Source organism: Ornithodoros turicata, chromosome 4, assembly GCF_037126465.1.
Source record: "Ornithodoros turicata isolate Travis chromosome 4, ASM3712646v1, whole genome shotgun sequence".
Classification (NCBI taxonomy): Eukaryota; Metazoa; Arthropoda; class Arachnida; order Ixodida; family Argasidae; genus Ornithodoros; species Ornithodoros turicata.
The window spans coordinates 45,741,812-45,758,273 of NC_088204.1; the positions used below are offsets into that span (position 1 = coordinate 45,741,812).

The following is a 16,462-nucleotide window of genomic DNA, read 5'->3' on the forward strand; positions in this document are numbered from 1 at the left end:
CCATCTGGCAACCCTGCTCGGGAGCGATATCCTATCCATCTAATGGTATTTGTGCTTTTTCGGCTGTTGGCGCGGAAAATTTGAGGAACGTAGCTTTGCAGCTATTGTATTAAGAGTAGGAATATATTCTGCATTAAGAATCAGAATGCCGATGGCGTGCGACGAGAAGCTTTCCGAAATCAAACTAAAGAGACTGCGAGCATCATATACCAACAACAGCGAACGATTCATTCTGAATGACCGCACTTTCGGTCGTCAGTATGCATCCTTTTATTGCGCCCGCTACAAGTTGACATATCCAGTTTTGAAAGCACGAGCAGAAGAGAAATGGGGTGAGCTGAAAAATACGCAGAAACACATACGAGCACTGTGTTGTGTCCATGTTTTCCAGTTCTCATGTCGGCAGATGCTTTGTTCATGTGTCGTGCATCTATGTAACGCCTTTAGGGCGTTTGTTCAGGATAGTGTTTCTTCCGTCAGGTTTTTACCATCACTGCATATTTCCAAGCATTAAGACGTGAATGGACGTTGATGAGAGATACGTTGCCGGTTTTTGTAACGCTATACAAGTCAATCGTTACGAGAATGAACCTGCACACCCCTTATTTTCTCACGTCTTAATTAAAAATAGGTGTAACTTTTTGTACCTTCAGTACTCTTCCTTTGCCCAATTAATCGTAGCTCCAACATGCAACTCTAATTCCACTTCCAAATTGGTCATGTTTGCTATGATCGGCAAGCTCAGCTTTGGCATAAGTATGTATCCTTCTGTGTGATTTCTTAATATTTTGTTATATCTCTTCAGGAATGGAAGTTACATCCTTAAGTGATCTTGCGGAAAATAAGATGTCTGTCATTGTTGGGACATTGTTCAAAGTTATGGAACTCCAACCAAGCATTCTGAAGGAAATTAGTGAAGAGGTATTTTACACCATCTTCTATCTGGCTGTTGTGCTTTTATGACTTAGCTATGCATGGGAAATTATTCTGATCAACAAATTTAATCTCGTATAAAATGTTTTTTATTCACCCTTGCATAGCAGCACTAATCAGTACAATATACTGCTTTAATGGCTGTGTAAATGAAATGTTCTATCTTGCATTGGTGGTGACGATGATTTCATACTCATTGCTGATATCATGCATGACACTTCATGACTTGATGCTCATGATCTGATTTGGATACAGACATTTTGTACCACACATAACACAGACAGTCCACCACTTACCATAGAAACTTACTCATATTCCAAAGTTGGCTATCTTTCAAAGTGCTTTCTTAACTTGCAGTAGTAGCACACAAACCTGTATGCTTCTAAAACAATGCAGCATTTGAAGCTATACCCATGTTGTGCCTCAATTTCTGTTGCTGCAAAGCTGTTCAATAGCAGATGCCTTATGTGGGGACAATCTCTGTTTCAGCATAGCTTAGCTTCACAGCCCTGTAGAGCTCATTTCACCGACAGCTCCGACACTCTTGTTCTGGAGGACAGTAAGCAACGCCTTCCGCTCTCTGGGGCTATTGACGTTCATTCACATGTTACCGGTATGTGCATCTGGTTACCTATCTTAACAAAAAAATGTAGGTACTGTTTTAGAGATTGTGGTGTTTTCCTGGTGTGGCCATTGATGCAGTATTGGGGGTAACTCGTTCCAAGTACTAGCACTTTGCTGTAACCAAGCCACGCTACTTTTTTTGTTATCTTTTAACCTACTTCATTTGCTTTTGGGCTCCAGTAACCTCTTGAGGAACTCGTTCCTCTTTTAAGTAACTTTGTCAAAGTAACTTGGGAGAAGTTTCCAAGTTCCTTGTGTTCAGTATTGGTCTATAAAGAACACAAGCTGTGCTTGTGACTCCTCTCTTTTGTTGTTGCACAGTTCACACTTCAAGTTTTGTTTTGGCCATGTATTGACTGTCTCAAGACAGACTCAGTGGCATTCTTCATAGCGATCAACAGTGTAATGGCAGAGGGCACCCTGTAGCAATACTAAAATTTGGCGTACTTCTACGAAATATGTGTAGAGGACAATAACTCATGGAACTTAAAATTCTGATGGCTGCTTTGTGCTCTGTTGAAGAATCTTATTACAAAATCAGAATCAACAAATGCCACCCTAAGAAGCACAAAACGATAGGCGTCTTTCATCATATTGAATACTAATATAATTTCGATATATGAAACTATTATTTATTTTATTTATGTATTTATCTGTTGGTGCCCATAAACAACCAAGTGTGGTGCACCAGTGAGTGAATACAAAGGTTAATCTTAAAAAAAAAATACAGACTACTAGAACACAGCTAGAACAATATAACAACTAATCCTGTCATGCTAACCACAGGTTAATAAACTAATGAACTGAAATTCTGAAGAGCCGTTTTGAGAAACCCAAGGAAGAGGCGAAACCACAGCATTGCAGTTCTGTGAGGAGTATTCATCATTATTAGGGATTGATTAATTGGGCTTAGCTGTTGAGCAAAATGAGCATAAAAAGTGAAAGGACATTTCAAAGTATTCAAGGGTACTTGAAAATTGGTGGATGATAGTAAAGCTGGATACTCAAAAATGATGTGAATGATGGTATGCAAAAGAAGAGTCACTCCGATCTCTACGAGATGTCAAAGTTGGAATCTGCAGATCGCACAAAATATGTTTTTAGTTGTAGCACATGCTGCACCCTAAATAGAGGCTGTGATAAACAGAAATCAAATGCAACTGAAGATTTTCTCTTTGAGCAGAAAGTGTGTTCAATAAACAGTTCCACAATACAAATGCAAATTTAAGTGTAGGTACAGCAACGAAAAAGAACAAGTGAAAGGAATACTCAGACTCAACAAAATTTTAGGTGTGTCATGAGATAACGCCGAGCTTACGTATGGCGGAACTAGATATCTGAATTGCATGCATGCGATAAGGCAAAGAACTGTCAATGAGAAGACCGAGGGTCTTGACAGAAGATTCCTGTCTAATATTAATGGAAGCAAGGAAATAGGTGAAGGGGATTACATTACTTTTTGCGGTTAAAGAGCCAGGATGTCGAACTAAAAGGATTTTCGCTTCGATAAACGGTTGTGCTCCGGTTTAGCTTCGGTTTAGCTCCGGAACAAAAAAATATTGGTTTGTACCGGTTCGAACCGTTTCATGTAAACACGGTTTCGAAGGAACTGGCAACCTTTAAATGAAAAGTACATTTATGATGTCAAACAAAGGACTAGAAAAAGCAGGACCGAAGCAGTCCTGCCATGAAATCTTTGGAACAGGAGCAATAACATCTTTAAGCTCTGGACTACTTAAGGCAGTGATGGAAGGGCTGCGCCACTTGCACCAGTCACTGGGTGCTCTGCCGTCTTGCACTGTAAAAGGTGTCTTTGCTGCATTCGAACCAAAAATGTGCCAAAGCGTGTGCCACCACTTCGCAGTCTACGGAGATTGCGTGTGTCACGAGAAAACACTACCCGAAGTGAACGAGTTGCACTAGCATTTGACAAAATTTAAACTAAAAAATAGTTGCTCACAGGAAGTCTCATGTCCCGAAGTTGACGATGCACTTGTGACTGATTTTGACTTGTATATTCGAGTATGACACACTATGAAGGTTTAGGTCATCTGGAGTTTCGTCTAATGGTTTCGTTTCTCTCCGACACACTGAAAAGAGCTAACAACAGTTTTTGAAGGGTCAGTATCCAGCATATTGTTCGAACACAATTGATATCATCTTGTAGAGTAATGCAATCATTGATGTTATCAATTGATTGAAACAACTTGATGTCATCAACATATTGTTGCACTTGGCAGATCTGCACACAATTAATAGATCATTAAAAATATGTTAAAAAGTAGTGGCCCTAGGATGGAGGCTTGGGGCACACCAGGGGCACAATTTTCGTCAAAAGTAATCCCCCTGATTACTTTCTCTGTAAGCTGTCATTGACTGCCAAATAAAGAAGGTATGAACAATAAGAACGATTGTCACACACCATGAGTCAAGAGTCAAGCATTTGACCATGCAGCCTTGTCAGTGTTTTAACCTTGGGAGACCGCCCTTGCATTTTCTCGCTGGAAACGAAAGACTGCAACGCAAGAGAAGTTTGTAGGAATGTGAAGAAAAGTGGTGATGACTTGATGACTTGCTGGATAGCAATGTCTGCAAACCTGCAGGGGGTAGAAAAAAGAAAAAGAAATTGTGTGTAAGCATGATTGCATTATGAAGTAGTGTACAGTTGGGTGGTGCTGTGCTCAAGATTTTGAACAGATGGAGTGGCGCAAAAAGATTGTATTATAAATTATCTCGTGCGTTTTTTGTTTGTTTGTTTCTTGATTATGCACGTGCTGTGTGTTACAAGTTTGTTAGGTGAAACTGATTTTGTAATCTTGAGCTTGCATTCCTATCTTTCTATGTTCACATCGCTCTTGTAATCGGTCAAATGTGCAACAACTAACTGTGAATTTTCTTGTGGGAGAAAACGTCATGTTGACAGAAAAAATTTGCGAATATAGCTGTGACGTTCGTACTCACTAAACGTCAGCATCGCCATCACCACACACTCGCATTGCTTTGCATAAAAGACATTGCATATGAAACTGCGGCCTTGTCCTTGCAGGCACAGGCTGGTCGACATGTCGTGTGAGAATATTGCACAAAACGACCACATTCTTTTTAATTCTCTCTGTGTAAGGTGACGACTGCAACGGTGAACTCCATCAACAATCACTGGTGTGTCATAGCTGTCACATTGCAGAGTGGGGCAGTGTGGTGAAACAGAAACCACAGCAATGTGCATGAGACCATTATTCCATCGAAATGTTAAGGGGCGTTAAGTGGCTACTCCGGAGCGGGAGTGTTTGGCACTCTTGCCGCTAAGTGGTTATGCACATACTCAGAGTTTCATACGCGACTGCGCTCTTCACGCTTCAACTTTTGGAGGGTGCACGAAAAAGGGGTATCATGCTCCATCATGTGACCTCTTCACTCCTCTACACACAAAAGCGAAGAAAGAGGATGCGAGGTGGCAGTACAGAAGAGAGAGTAGAAAAAAGAGAAAGGGAGTGTAGCCACAGTGAAGACGTCAACTGCTTTCGTTCATGGCCAGATATATGGTTCCAGCAGATGGAATCGCAATTCACTCTGGGCAACATCACTTCCCAGTCCACAAAATATCACCACGTTCTATCCGTCCTTCCCACCCTCCTAGAGGTCACGGATATTATCAGCTCACCACCACCTGAGAATCCATACGATGCCCTCAAATCCGCCGTTGTCGGAAGAGTTCTACTGTCCGACCGCCAACGCTTACAGGAGCTCATCTCCAAAGAGCCCTTGGACAAACGCAAGCCATCCCAACTATTGCACCATATGCAGCATGTCCTTGGCAATGTGCATCGTTCGACGGCAAGTTTCCTCGCGAGCTGTTCTTGTCCTGGCTCCCCCATGCAGTCCAGCTAGCTCTGCCTGTGACGGACGAGACAGACACAACAGTGCTCGCGGCACACGCGGACAAGGCCATGGGCTCTTCTCCGACTCGAGCAACCTGTCAACGCTGGCCTTGGTTGAAGACAAGAATTGCTCGATCCCCGCAACCTCTTCTCGCCTGCAGGAAGTATCAACGTTATCGTCTGCCAGTTCCAACCTCCCCTCCTTAGGAGAGTAAATGCGCCCTATCGCAGATATTCTCGAAAGCTCCACCTTCCGCACTTGTCACGGCTCGCCTGTACGTCATTCAAATCAACGTCGCCCGGGCGTTCGTTTTCTCCATCCGCTTTTCACTCTCCCCGCCGCTGCGACTCCCCTTGTGGCTGGCAGGGAAACTCAACAGGGGATGACCAGGACTCCCCACCATACACGACAAAGTCGCCTGTTCTTCGTAAAAAAATGGTGTGGGAAGCAGAACTTCCTGGTATACACTGGTGCAAAGGTCAGTGTCCTACCAGCCACTGCCCAGGACAGAACTTGTCCTGCATTGATGTACTTAACATCTGTAAGCGGGTCACAAATTCCTGTGTACTACTCCCATTCATTAACTCTGGACTTCGGCTTCAGATCCGTTGCTACGATGCCAATGCGTTTAGTACCATTCAGAGTCTGCCGCTAACATTCACCAAAAAAGTAGGGGTCGCTGTGCCCAGAGAAACAAAGCTTATAAACTACCGCATATTATAGGAATACGTATACGATTTTATGTGGGTGGTGGGGTGCGACCACCCTCCCTGAGGAGCAGATGTCGAGGGGACCACTCATGCATGTCTTTGATAAGAAAAATTTTTCTGTGTCTTCCGAAATTTGGCATAATCATCATCTATGAGCCTCGATTAGTACATAGTGTCACAAAAGTAAATGTGGGTTATCTTTCTTGCACTTTCACTATCGTTCTAGAAATTAAGTAGTGCATTCTCGCTACCATTATGGACATCCGGGGAAGACACCATACTCACACTGAATTTCAACAAGTTGGATCACCAACTAGTCAATTCACAGACACTTATTGTGTTTGGCTGAATATTTACGTAGTGCTGACCCGGCGCGCTTGCAACAGAAGGGCGGGCGGGCGAGAGTGTCTCCTAGCCGACTAAAGCACTTGGAGGCAGACATTCCCAACCTTATTTGCTCATGAGAACTATCATTGGCTCATGATAGCACAGGCGCCTCAAAAGGGGGGGGGGGCAGCGAGGACGGACATGGCGTACAAACATTACCTCACCATTACAGATCTTAAGCTTGCACTTTGTGTGTGTGTTTTTTTTCTTCCTTATTGGATTTTGTTACCTGGTGTTTGGAACCCTGGGATATTGTGACACACCTGTCATCCTCTCTTTCAGGATGCTAAGCACCAAGCTAAATATGAAAAAAAAGAAACTCCTTATGTAGTTCCGTGCACCATGGGACTAGATCCTTCCCATCATACTGTGTGGTAGAGCCCTGCACGGGCCCGGGCCCGACCCAGCTCGCGGGCCGAGCCGCGCTTGTTATTGGCTGTGTGCTCCGGGCCGGGCCGAGCCCGGGCCGACAAAATACGCTAGCACCGCGGGCCGGGCCGTTAAAATACGCCATCACCGCGGGCCGGGCCGACAAATATGTTTCGAGAGTCAGGCCCGGCCGGGCCACGCAGCTAATTCCACACAATGGAGATGCATTAGTTCATATCGTCATGCGCTTGCGTCATTCCTGTGCATATTTTGCAAAGACAAGAAAGGGATACTGCATTAGGCATATGATTCGACCCTCTAGAACATTCTGAAAGCCACTTTACATTGCTCGTCACTTCTCACGTATTTCACAATCACTTGGCAAAGCTTGGTGAGAGGGGTATGGATTGGGAGGAGTTTGTCGACAGCATCCTCTACCTCCGCAAAATCTTGACAGTGTAACGATAACGCCCATGCCCGCGTACGTTCTGGATTTAATTTGGTCTCGTGCGGTTATGGTGTTAAACCGCCATCACTTGTATGCTTGTCTTCTCTCCTTATAAATTTACTGATAAATTTGTTTGATAATCGCCAGAAACGTGTACGTCGCGGCTGGAAATACTATGCCGGGATCTACTCGCCGGGTCACCGGGCCGGGCCGGGCCGGGCCTGGCTCTATTTGCTTAGATTCCGGGCCGGACCTGGCTCTAGTCACTGGGTCACCGGGTCGGGCCCGGAAAAGTCGGCCCGTGCAGGGCTCTACTGTGTGGTCCAGATTTTATGTTTTTTCCTTGAAATAAGATGTGTCCAGGTATAGAACACACTATGCTGCGGTGATGCAAAGGATCTAGACCACATCATTCTCCATTGCCCGCATTACCAACCTCCTAGAACCACACTTTCAGTCTCTCTCAGTCGTCTGGACTCTCGCCATCTCACTATGTCAAAGTTGCTTAGTCTATGGCCGAATACAGCCCACCAACGCTCTGCCCTACAAGCACATATGAGCTTTTGGACACTGTAGGACTTCGATCCTCATTTTCCTCATTTGTCAGACATTATTCCATTTCACCACATTACCTACTTTCAGAACTGGGGTGGAGCATTGCCCCTGGCGATGAAACTCCCCAGTCGTTATCATTAAAATAAAGTTGTTGTTAGACTACTTATTTGTCTATGCACATATAGGTAAATGTGAAGAGCACATATTAATTCTGTGCCTTTTCCTCATGGCTTTTATTGTGTAATCCAGTTTACGGAGTGCTTCTGGAAGGGATGGTGTGCAAGGCACAAAATAGGAAAGCAGAAATGTCAATATGGTGAGTAAAAGGGGGAAAACATGCATTTAATCCTGTTCTCTTTTTCTTTCGTTTTTATCACTGGACTATACCACAAAATAGCCCTTCGGACTTGGGTTATCCCACAAGCTTATTATCCCCTTACAACGTTGAAAGTCAAGGATTGAGAGGTGGGAGGAAAATTTTCCAGAAGGTCATATCTCCTACAAAGCAAGCAAGCAAGAAAGTTTTCGAGATCATGCAACACGAAGGACCAGAGTGCTTTACACTGAGTCAGTATCACAGCATGTGCCACATGTAATTTTATCAAGTTCTAAAAAAAGTAAATTTGATCAGGCATAAGAGTACTCTACATTACATTCGCAATGCACAAGGGCATAAAGACTCATCTTGTCGCGTCTTCCTTCCCCTCCGTTCTCGGATTATCCGCCAATTACAATGCATAAGGTGAACCAGGGATCTGAAGGAAAATCCTGATTGTGTGTTCAAGGGTTCAACCACTGGTGGAATTTGCACTGTTCTTAACATACAATGCTAATACGTATGCATGAGAATGAGATGAAAATAAACAATAATTTAGTTTAGTTGGAGCCCTAGTCTGTATGAAAGAGCTGCACGTTTCATGCATAAAGCTGAGTGTCTCCTTAAAACGAGAACTTGTCCATGGTCATCCGCGGAGGATGCAATATTTTTATTGTACTAAAATTCCTGAAACATATATGGACACGTCTTTGTATACTAGGCACCAATATGTGATGAAAGGACATATTTTTTTGTTATACTGTTTTTTTATTGGCATGCCTTTATGACGTACTGTTCACAAGGAAGATTTGTTTTCCCATGTCGCAGGTAACAACCTTAATGAACGATACCTAGACATTTCTCCGTTTATAAGACTGCTTTCGCTATTTCTTAGAAGCACTGAACCCAAAATTTTCGGATACCATCCTTCGGGCGGTCATCCTCCAAGTGAAGCAAACATTTCTCAACTTAGTCATATGGCTATCCAATTTTAAATCGTCTCTAATGACAAACAAGTATGTATGGTATTCAACATTTTTCAATAGGTCACACTGTTAGACTTTAGCTTATTTTCAAAATACCTGTATATATTATTAGTAGCCTGGCAAAAGATAGTTTGGTTAGATCTAATTCCTTATTCTAGGCACAACCAGGTTACAGTATCGAGGCCACTCCAATTTTCTTTTTTTATTAGTCCGGGAGAGCTCAACTGACGATGTCGACAAGATGATAATTTTTCAATATGAATGTTTCAGCGTTGAAGCATTTGTAGCACACTACCACAAACCCAACACGTCAGCCGTTACACAATTAGTGATCTGTCGATCATGAATGATTCGTTCAGTCTCAGACACGACTGAGTCCCAACGACTCCGTCGTGTGAATTGAATGAACTCATTCACCAATGACCAAAAGATTCTTTCAGTTCAGTTCAATGACTCCCTTCGTCTCTTTCTATTCATCGCTTGTTGCACAATTTCTGCAATCCGCCGTCCCGCTGCTCAAGAGGACTGCTCCAGAGCCGTATATTAAAAGGGAGTCTGGCCATTAATGGGTCATGCCTATACCTGAAGCTCCACCCACTCTTTCAGCTTTCTGACCAATGGAGTCTTGAAATATGGGGCGCTATCAATCAACCTATCCTCACAATTTGTCCCCCTATCCAACATTGGCAGCACCATTTTGGGTGGCAAGTGGATTGGATGGGATTGAAATGGATACCTCTCGCAATCTGCAAAATAGTGGATTGTTGGTGCAAATTTGATGAATGTCACCTAGGGCCTAGGGTGCGTGGTGCACGTCGGGAATTGTCGTCTGCTTCCGTCGTTGTACCGCTGCTGGCAGAACCACCTGCTGGGACACATTCTGTCGTTGGTACGGTTTTAAAACAAATCTACATGAATAGTTGGAATATTTGGAACTGTTTTCCGAGAAATGTATATGAAGATGTACATTTGCAGCGTAAAATCAGAGTTGTCCGCGAAAATTTTTTATCACGAAATCCCCCGCTTCACTGTGTTTGTTTTCGTCGCCATTTTGGGTGGCAGTGAGGTGTCATGGTGAAGCCCTTGATAAAAAGCAAACGAATCAGTGGAGCGAAACTGTGATTGACAAGTCAAGCCTCTTTTTGTGACTCCTCCCAATGGCTAAGCTACCTTTGAATTAGAGCTCTATGTTAAACGTTTTCTTAAGAAACGCGTTTTGTAAAACGTTTCACAGATTAAACGTTTCCTTAAAACACGTTTAAACGTGTTCTGTTAGATATTCGTTCAATAGCATGTATACGTATTTAAAGGTTTTCCCAGGATACGTTTAAACGTTTTCGTTCGCATAAACGTACATCGGCACGTATACATATATAAACGTTTTCTTAGGAGACGTTTAATCGTTTTCTTTCCTCCTCTAAACACTACAGCTTACTTTCCTTGAAAGACAGTGCAGGGTATCGTTAAAGTGGCATGTTACTTTTTCCTGCTCATTTGTGACCGTCTTATGTTTAATAAAGAACAGTCACAGCGCAGGGCGCATTTTATTCCGTTTCTTGGTGGTTAATAGAGCATTGCCACGACCCCGTTTACGCCAGTGTACATCGAACTCTGCTCCGCATGCACTCATGGCATTGGGATCGCTGACACTTCAAAAACGCTTTATCTCATCGACATCGTCCGGCAGAATTGCAATTCTGGGTGTTATCCTTTTCTCCATGCCAATTTGTTCATAATGGGAGTTGTACGGCTCTTTGTGGGAATTTGCGTCAGCGCATCATGCCACAAAAGTTGTGCTCATCCCGTTTTTCCCACTCTGGTGCAAGAACGATATCATTCGGGACAGTGATTGGTTCTTAACGCGTAATTGGCAAATGTTCTGGTGTTAGAGTGCAATAGTGGGAACCAGTAAGAAAGAGCAGGTTACATGCTGCAGGATGAAGTACGTAGTTGCTCAAGGTGACAATGTCCCACGTTGGTCTTTTCACCAAAATACTACTCGCATAAAAAACGTAAATACGGAATTTTTAGTATGAACTACCCAAATGATTCAAACGTCATCACCGACATTACGAGCTCGACATGTATAAAACTGTAGTGAAACACGTCGGTTCATAATGATATGTACGACGAAAATGAACACTGATGGGGGGGGGGCATAGAAGACAAATATGGACTGAAGTAATAAGCTACATTTAAGACAGTGAGAAACTGGCATAGTTGGTAATTACTGATGGGAACCATGGACACGCCAGGCATAACGGGGACAACTTCTGTCTCTGTCCCAGTAATGCCTGGCGCGTCCATGTTTACCATTAATAAATATAAGAAGTTGCTTAAAGAGCTATCCGTTTCGAAAGACGTTGCGTTTCGTATTAACAAGACGTTTAAACGTTTCACCTTGACATAACGTTCAGCCGCTTCATTTTTACAAAACGCTTGAACGTTCACATTAACGACACACTTAAACGTTTTGCATTCACAAAACGCTTAAACGTTTCGCAATAACAAAACGTTTAAACGTTTCATAAGGAAACTTTTTCCAGACTATACGTGAATCTAAACTGCGTATAAAACGTTTAGCGTATAAACGGAACCGTTTTAAACGAAAGTCGGAAAAACGTGTTAGACCCCGAGCCCTACTTTTAATATACGGCTCTGCGCTGCTCACGACGACGTTGTCATCTATGTTGATCACTGCGAACTTTAGCTTTAGCAGCAGAGCGTGGGTCGCCTTTAGCACATGCGCGGGAGTGCTTGTCCTGCTGAGAAGCAGCGAGGAGGAGAACGAAGTGAATGGAATGACGACTGAATTACCTGCTTGCGACATCGTTCTTTCGTTCAGTGAATGAGATGCTCTAAACTATTCGCTCTGAATGGATCGATCGCTTCAAATGATTATCTCTCTCCCTCTCTCATAGAGCAGTTTGGAAGGAAAGCGTCGGCTCCGCCAAGGAAAGGGCTGTGGGCGCCGTTGTCTCCATGCAGCCTGATCGAGATGCTTCAAACCGCTCGCTCTGAACAGTTAGTTTTGTTAGCTTGCCTCGAATGACTGCCTCGCTTAGCAGTACTGAATGCTACTTCAGCCATGCCAGTTCAGTGGAGGATTCGCTCGCCTCGAACGAGTCTCGGGAAGCAGTCATGGGGGAAGGCGACGACTCCGTCTCAACTTTCGGGTAGCACATTACCTCTGTGGTTAGAGGCGTTCGGTGAGCACATGAATTTCGCATTTCCATTGTTCTCCTGTTTTACTTTTCGCAGCACAGCGTCGTGATGGCAATGGTTTAATGACGGAATGAACATGGCGAGCGTGCTCCGTGCACACAGTTTCTGTCGTCGTTACGTTCTCAAGTGTTACGCTGGCTCTGTCAGCGCTAAGGATCCGCAGTTGGGTTGTTGGCGTTCTGTTTGGCACATTTGTTTCACTTGTCTCGGGAAATGGCACGTTGATGTACGTTGTATGTTGTTCTTGAATAAGCATAGAGGAATGCGTCCTTGTGTGTGCCGCTTGCGTTCTATCTTACCTCGTGATGTGAAGGATTTCGACTTATTCTGACCAGCGTGGTTGATCTCAGATTTCTTATCGTATCTGTTGCTCTCATTAATGGGTTTAAATTTGTTGTGCCAGATTTAGCTTTCTTTTGTTTATTAAGAGCGTACCATGTTGTGCGACCACAGAAGCTGAACTTGTTACATCATTCCTTCTTATGGCAAACAAAAGTAGAAGCCGCTCAGATCAAGTTCTGTCCACGTTAATTTTCCGCTCACCCGATAGATATCACGTGACTTTCACGACTCAGCTCAAACCATGCCTCCGACGACCCAAACCCCCCTGTGTATCAGTCACATGGTGGTATAACGTCATGAAGAGATGAATGAATGAACGGCGTTTTTGAACAGTTCACTGAAATAAACTGAACTGAATGAATGAGTTGATCAAATTGAACTTGAAATTGAAATTGATGACATTAGCACGGCAGGTTTGACATCAGCACTCAGCGCCACCACTGGAGAAACCGTGGAGTTGCAACCAAGCACAGTTGGAAATCATAACAATAGGTGGCTACCAATAGCTCGTTTTCTTGTGTGCAATCGACACGCCTGGAGTGGTTATAGCTTGGTTGAAAATGCTCGCAGCATTCTGAAACTGTCAGTGATCTTTGTTCGGGTTATTTTACGCGGCCAGTGAACGTCTTGACTGTTATCATTCGGCAGAACAGTCGAAATGAACCACTTGAAAAAAGTCAATTTTTCACGTTCTTCACAAAACTGCAGTTTATTAACAATGCGACATACCGAAAATGTCACAACGGTCCACCCATCATCTTACATCATAAAGGAACACAATGCCAAAAACCATACAGTACAACGCTGTTTGGTTTTCATGTCATCGTGGCACAAACAGCAGCTATAATCGAGCAAAACCACAAGTTCGTGGCTGCGTAGCATAACAGCTACGCTCTGTATTGAAAAACGGAGAATGGTCCACGCTAACCACCAGCAGTGCCTTTCAAGTGCCGCCACTGTCTTCAAAAACATGGATAGACGAGCAGCAGAGTGTCGGTACAAGGACGCCCAGTTTGGAGTGGAGGTGTGGAACCACAGCCTTAAGAGCATCAGGTCCCGTTTCTAAAAAGACTTGCTTTCCTTGTGCTTCGTCTGCCCAGAGAAAGCCTTCTCTCTTCGAGGTTGTATGTTTAGCTTTTTTTTGAAACTTCTACATGGAAGCAATTAGGTTATCAGTGGTGATCGAACTTAAGGGGATAGCGATTTCTTCTTTTCAAGTGAGCCAATGACATAAATGGTACTCGCACAAGACACGTTCGGCCACTTTCCCACTTTTTAAGGCACAGTAGACAGTATGTTTGCCATTTGTACATTTGTTAGACCTTGGCTCTGAAGCCGACATAGTGGAGAGGGAGACTCAGATGTTTGCTTATTCCTCTTGTTTGTGTTCCTCAGTGGTGCGCAAACATGTGTCCAAGGTTCCAGACTGTCTCACTGGCTGAATAGACATCAGTTGGTATGGATGCTGAGCTATGTCGTCTAGGGCTGGGCTATTGGGGAAACTGCCTTTTGTTTTCTTATTGTTAACTGTTTGTGAAAGAAGGCTTGTTGAAAACCACAAGGCATGCAAGACTGTGACTATTTCTCTGTGAGGCTTCCAATGAGTGTCTAAAACAGCAGTCATGGAACACGTTATGTGTGTGGCCACTGCTGGGCATGAGAGTGCAGACATTGTGCACCATCTTCACCAAGCTCTGACTCTACTGCCCCTCTCAGCTAAGAGATTACTCAATCCGTTGTTGAATGATTCGTCATAATTAATATAGAGATGATTCTGGGTCATTCTGCATGACTCGTGAGAAGTTTGAAGCTATACTGTAGTTAGTTAGTTAGTAGAGGTTCATTGGTTGACTGTCCCAACTTGGGTCATTTCTTTAATGATTGCGGAACAACGTTCAAATATTGGGAGGGGAGGCCAGGGTGTCAGAACGAACCGAAAACCGGAGAAAAAATGCTATTTTGGTGCGAACCGGAACGGAATCGAAACCGTCTACATTTTTTTCGCTCAGGAGGGAAACCGATAGATAATTTAACGGTTTTCGGTCCAAGAAAAAACTTCGCCGGTTTGGAATACGGACAGGCGAATGAGACGTCGTGTGCTCTGAAGTCATGTCATGGATACTATACGAGGGTTACTGTTACGATGGAATGTATGTCGGTATAGTATGACCCTTAGGCTCCCTTTGTAATGGTTTATCGTTCGCGCACGCACACAGACTTCGAGGTACATGTGACTCTCTAGCAATGTGCTGTAGTGTTCGTTTTAATTTGATCCCCCCGAACTCTCCTCAACTAAAAAACAAGGGGGCTGCATAACAGCTTCTTTATCGGTAATGTCGCGCAACGCGTCCCTTGTTTGAGAGCAGCTAAGTTGAATACATTTACGTATACGCGAAGGCAAGCCCGTGCAAAGTGGCAACTCTTTTGTGGACAGGACACCAAGAAAATCAAACGGAGCCGTCGAGTGCGTTTGTGAGTGAAGGTGTTCCTCGATTTGCGTCGTACTCACGCGGTGGTGCTTGCTGGCTAGACAGTAGCAACAGGCATTCGCATGGGACGCAATCGCTCCAACCCAGCAAGAAAGTACTTTATGTATGACATCACGACAAACAAGTCAGTTTGTAGCATGCGCTCTAAGAAATGAGAAAGCCCATTTGAACAGACAGTAACCTACAGGAACCAGGAGCTACCAATTTCACAGCTGTCTATTAATTTTAAATACCATGTATGCTGAATAAACGGGTTTACATTTTGCAACATTGATTTTTTTTGTGGGGTTGAGTATTCCCAGCAGAAGCGGAACCGGTTAAAAACCGGTATGAACTGTTATTTTTTTGCTCCGGAGCAGAACCGGTACCGGATCGTTTATGATGTAACCGGAACGAAAACCAGAACGAAAAACGTTTTGGTTCGACACCCTGGGGGAGGCAAGAGTTGGGACGCTTGTATGTCTCCGGACGCAACACCTTGAAGGAACCAGTGTTTGATAATTGATTTGCATACTGCTTGCGACACAATTCTCTGAAGTCAGCACCGTAGTCAGAAGTCAGTAAAAAAAACATGTGCAGCATATGATCTTTCTTTTAATACAGTATTGGAACAACATTTATGAGGACAACCAAGGAAGTATGGGCTGCAGTTTCATGGACAGGCGATTCCAGACAACCGTGCCGCAAGCAGTACATATCTTTAGCCGACGGCAGTGTAACAACGTTCAAGATGTATTTCAATATTCCAGTTTAAAAATCTTCAGAAAACAGCCATGCTGTCTTCTGAAGTGTTCGTCTGAAGCCATGTTCTTTCATTTTTGCACTGTTTCTTCTGCCTTTTTTCTTTTCTTGAGTACCCCCCCCACCTCCCCTAGATCTCAGCTAGAAATCCACCCCTGTATGCAGCCCATTCTATGATGCAACACAGTCGCAGGCTTGCCTGCTGGAAAGCGTGTCGTACCAATGGTGTAAAAAAACCGGAGGTAGGGAACAGAGAAGCTAATGGGCAAAAAATGAGAGAAGCCTAGCACACAAATTTTACTGAAAAACAAGCTTTCGGAGCCCGAAAGCTTGTTTTCAGTAAAATGTTTCAGTCTCTTTAAATACCTATTTTAGGGAACAGAGAGTATGACATATGCACTATCTCAAACACAGCAGATCTTTTTGTTGCTTTTGTCATCCCCTTTGCTAGTCTTACA

At 43.7% G+C, this 16,462-nt stretch overlaps 1 protein-coding gene across 2 annotated transcripts in view; it reads left to right on the forward strand.

Moving 5' to 3' along the window:
- Positions 1 to 6: 6 nt before the first annotated feature.
- Positions 7 to 16,462, forward strand: part of LOC135391489 (DNA polymerase delta subunit 2-like) — a 113,008-nt gene continuing 96,552 nt past the window's right edge. For both annotated transcript variants that reach the window (XM_064621754.1, XM_064621753.1), the window contains exons 1-3: positions 7 to 332; positions 806 to 921; positions 1,423 to 1,546. In XM_064621754.1, coding sequence (XP_064477824.1) covers positions 146 to 332; positions 806 to 921; positions 1,423 to 1,546 — 427 coding nt within the window. In that variant the 5' untranslated portion in view covers positions 7 to 145. The remainder of the gene's footprint in view (positions 333 to 805; positions 922 to 1,422; positions 1,547 to 16,462) is intronic.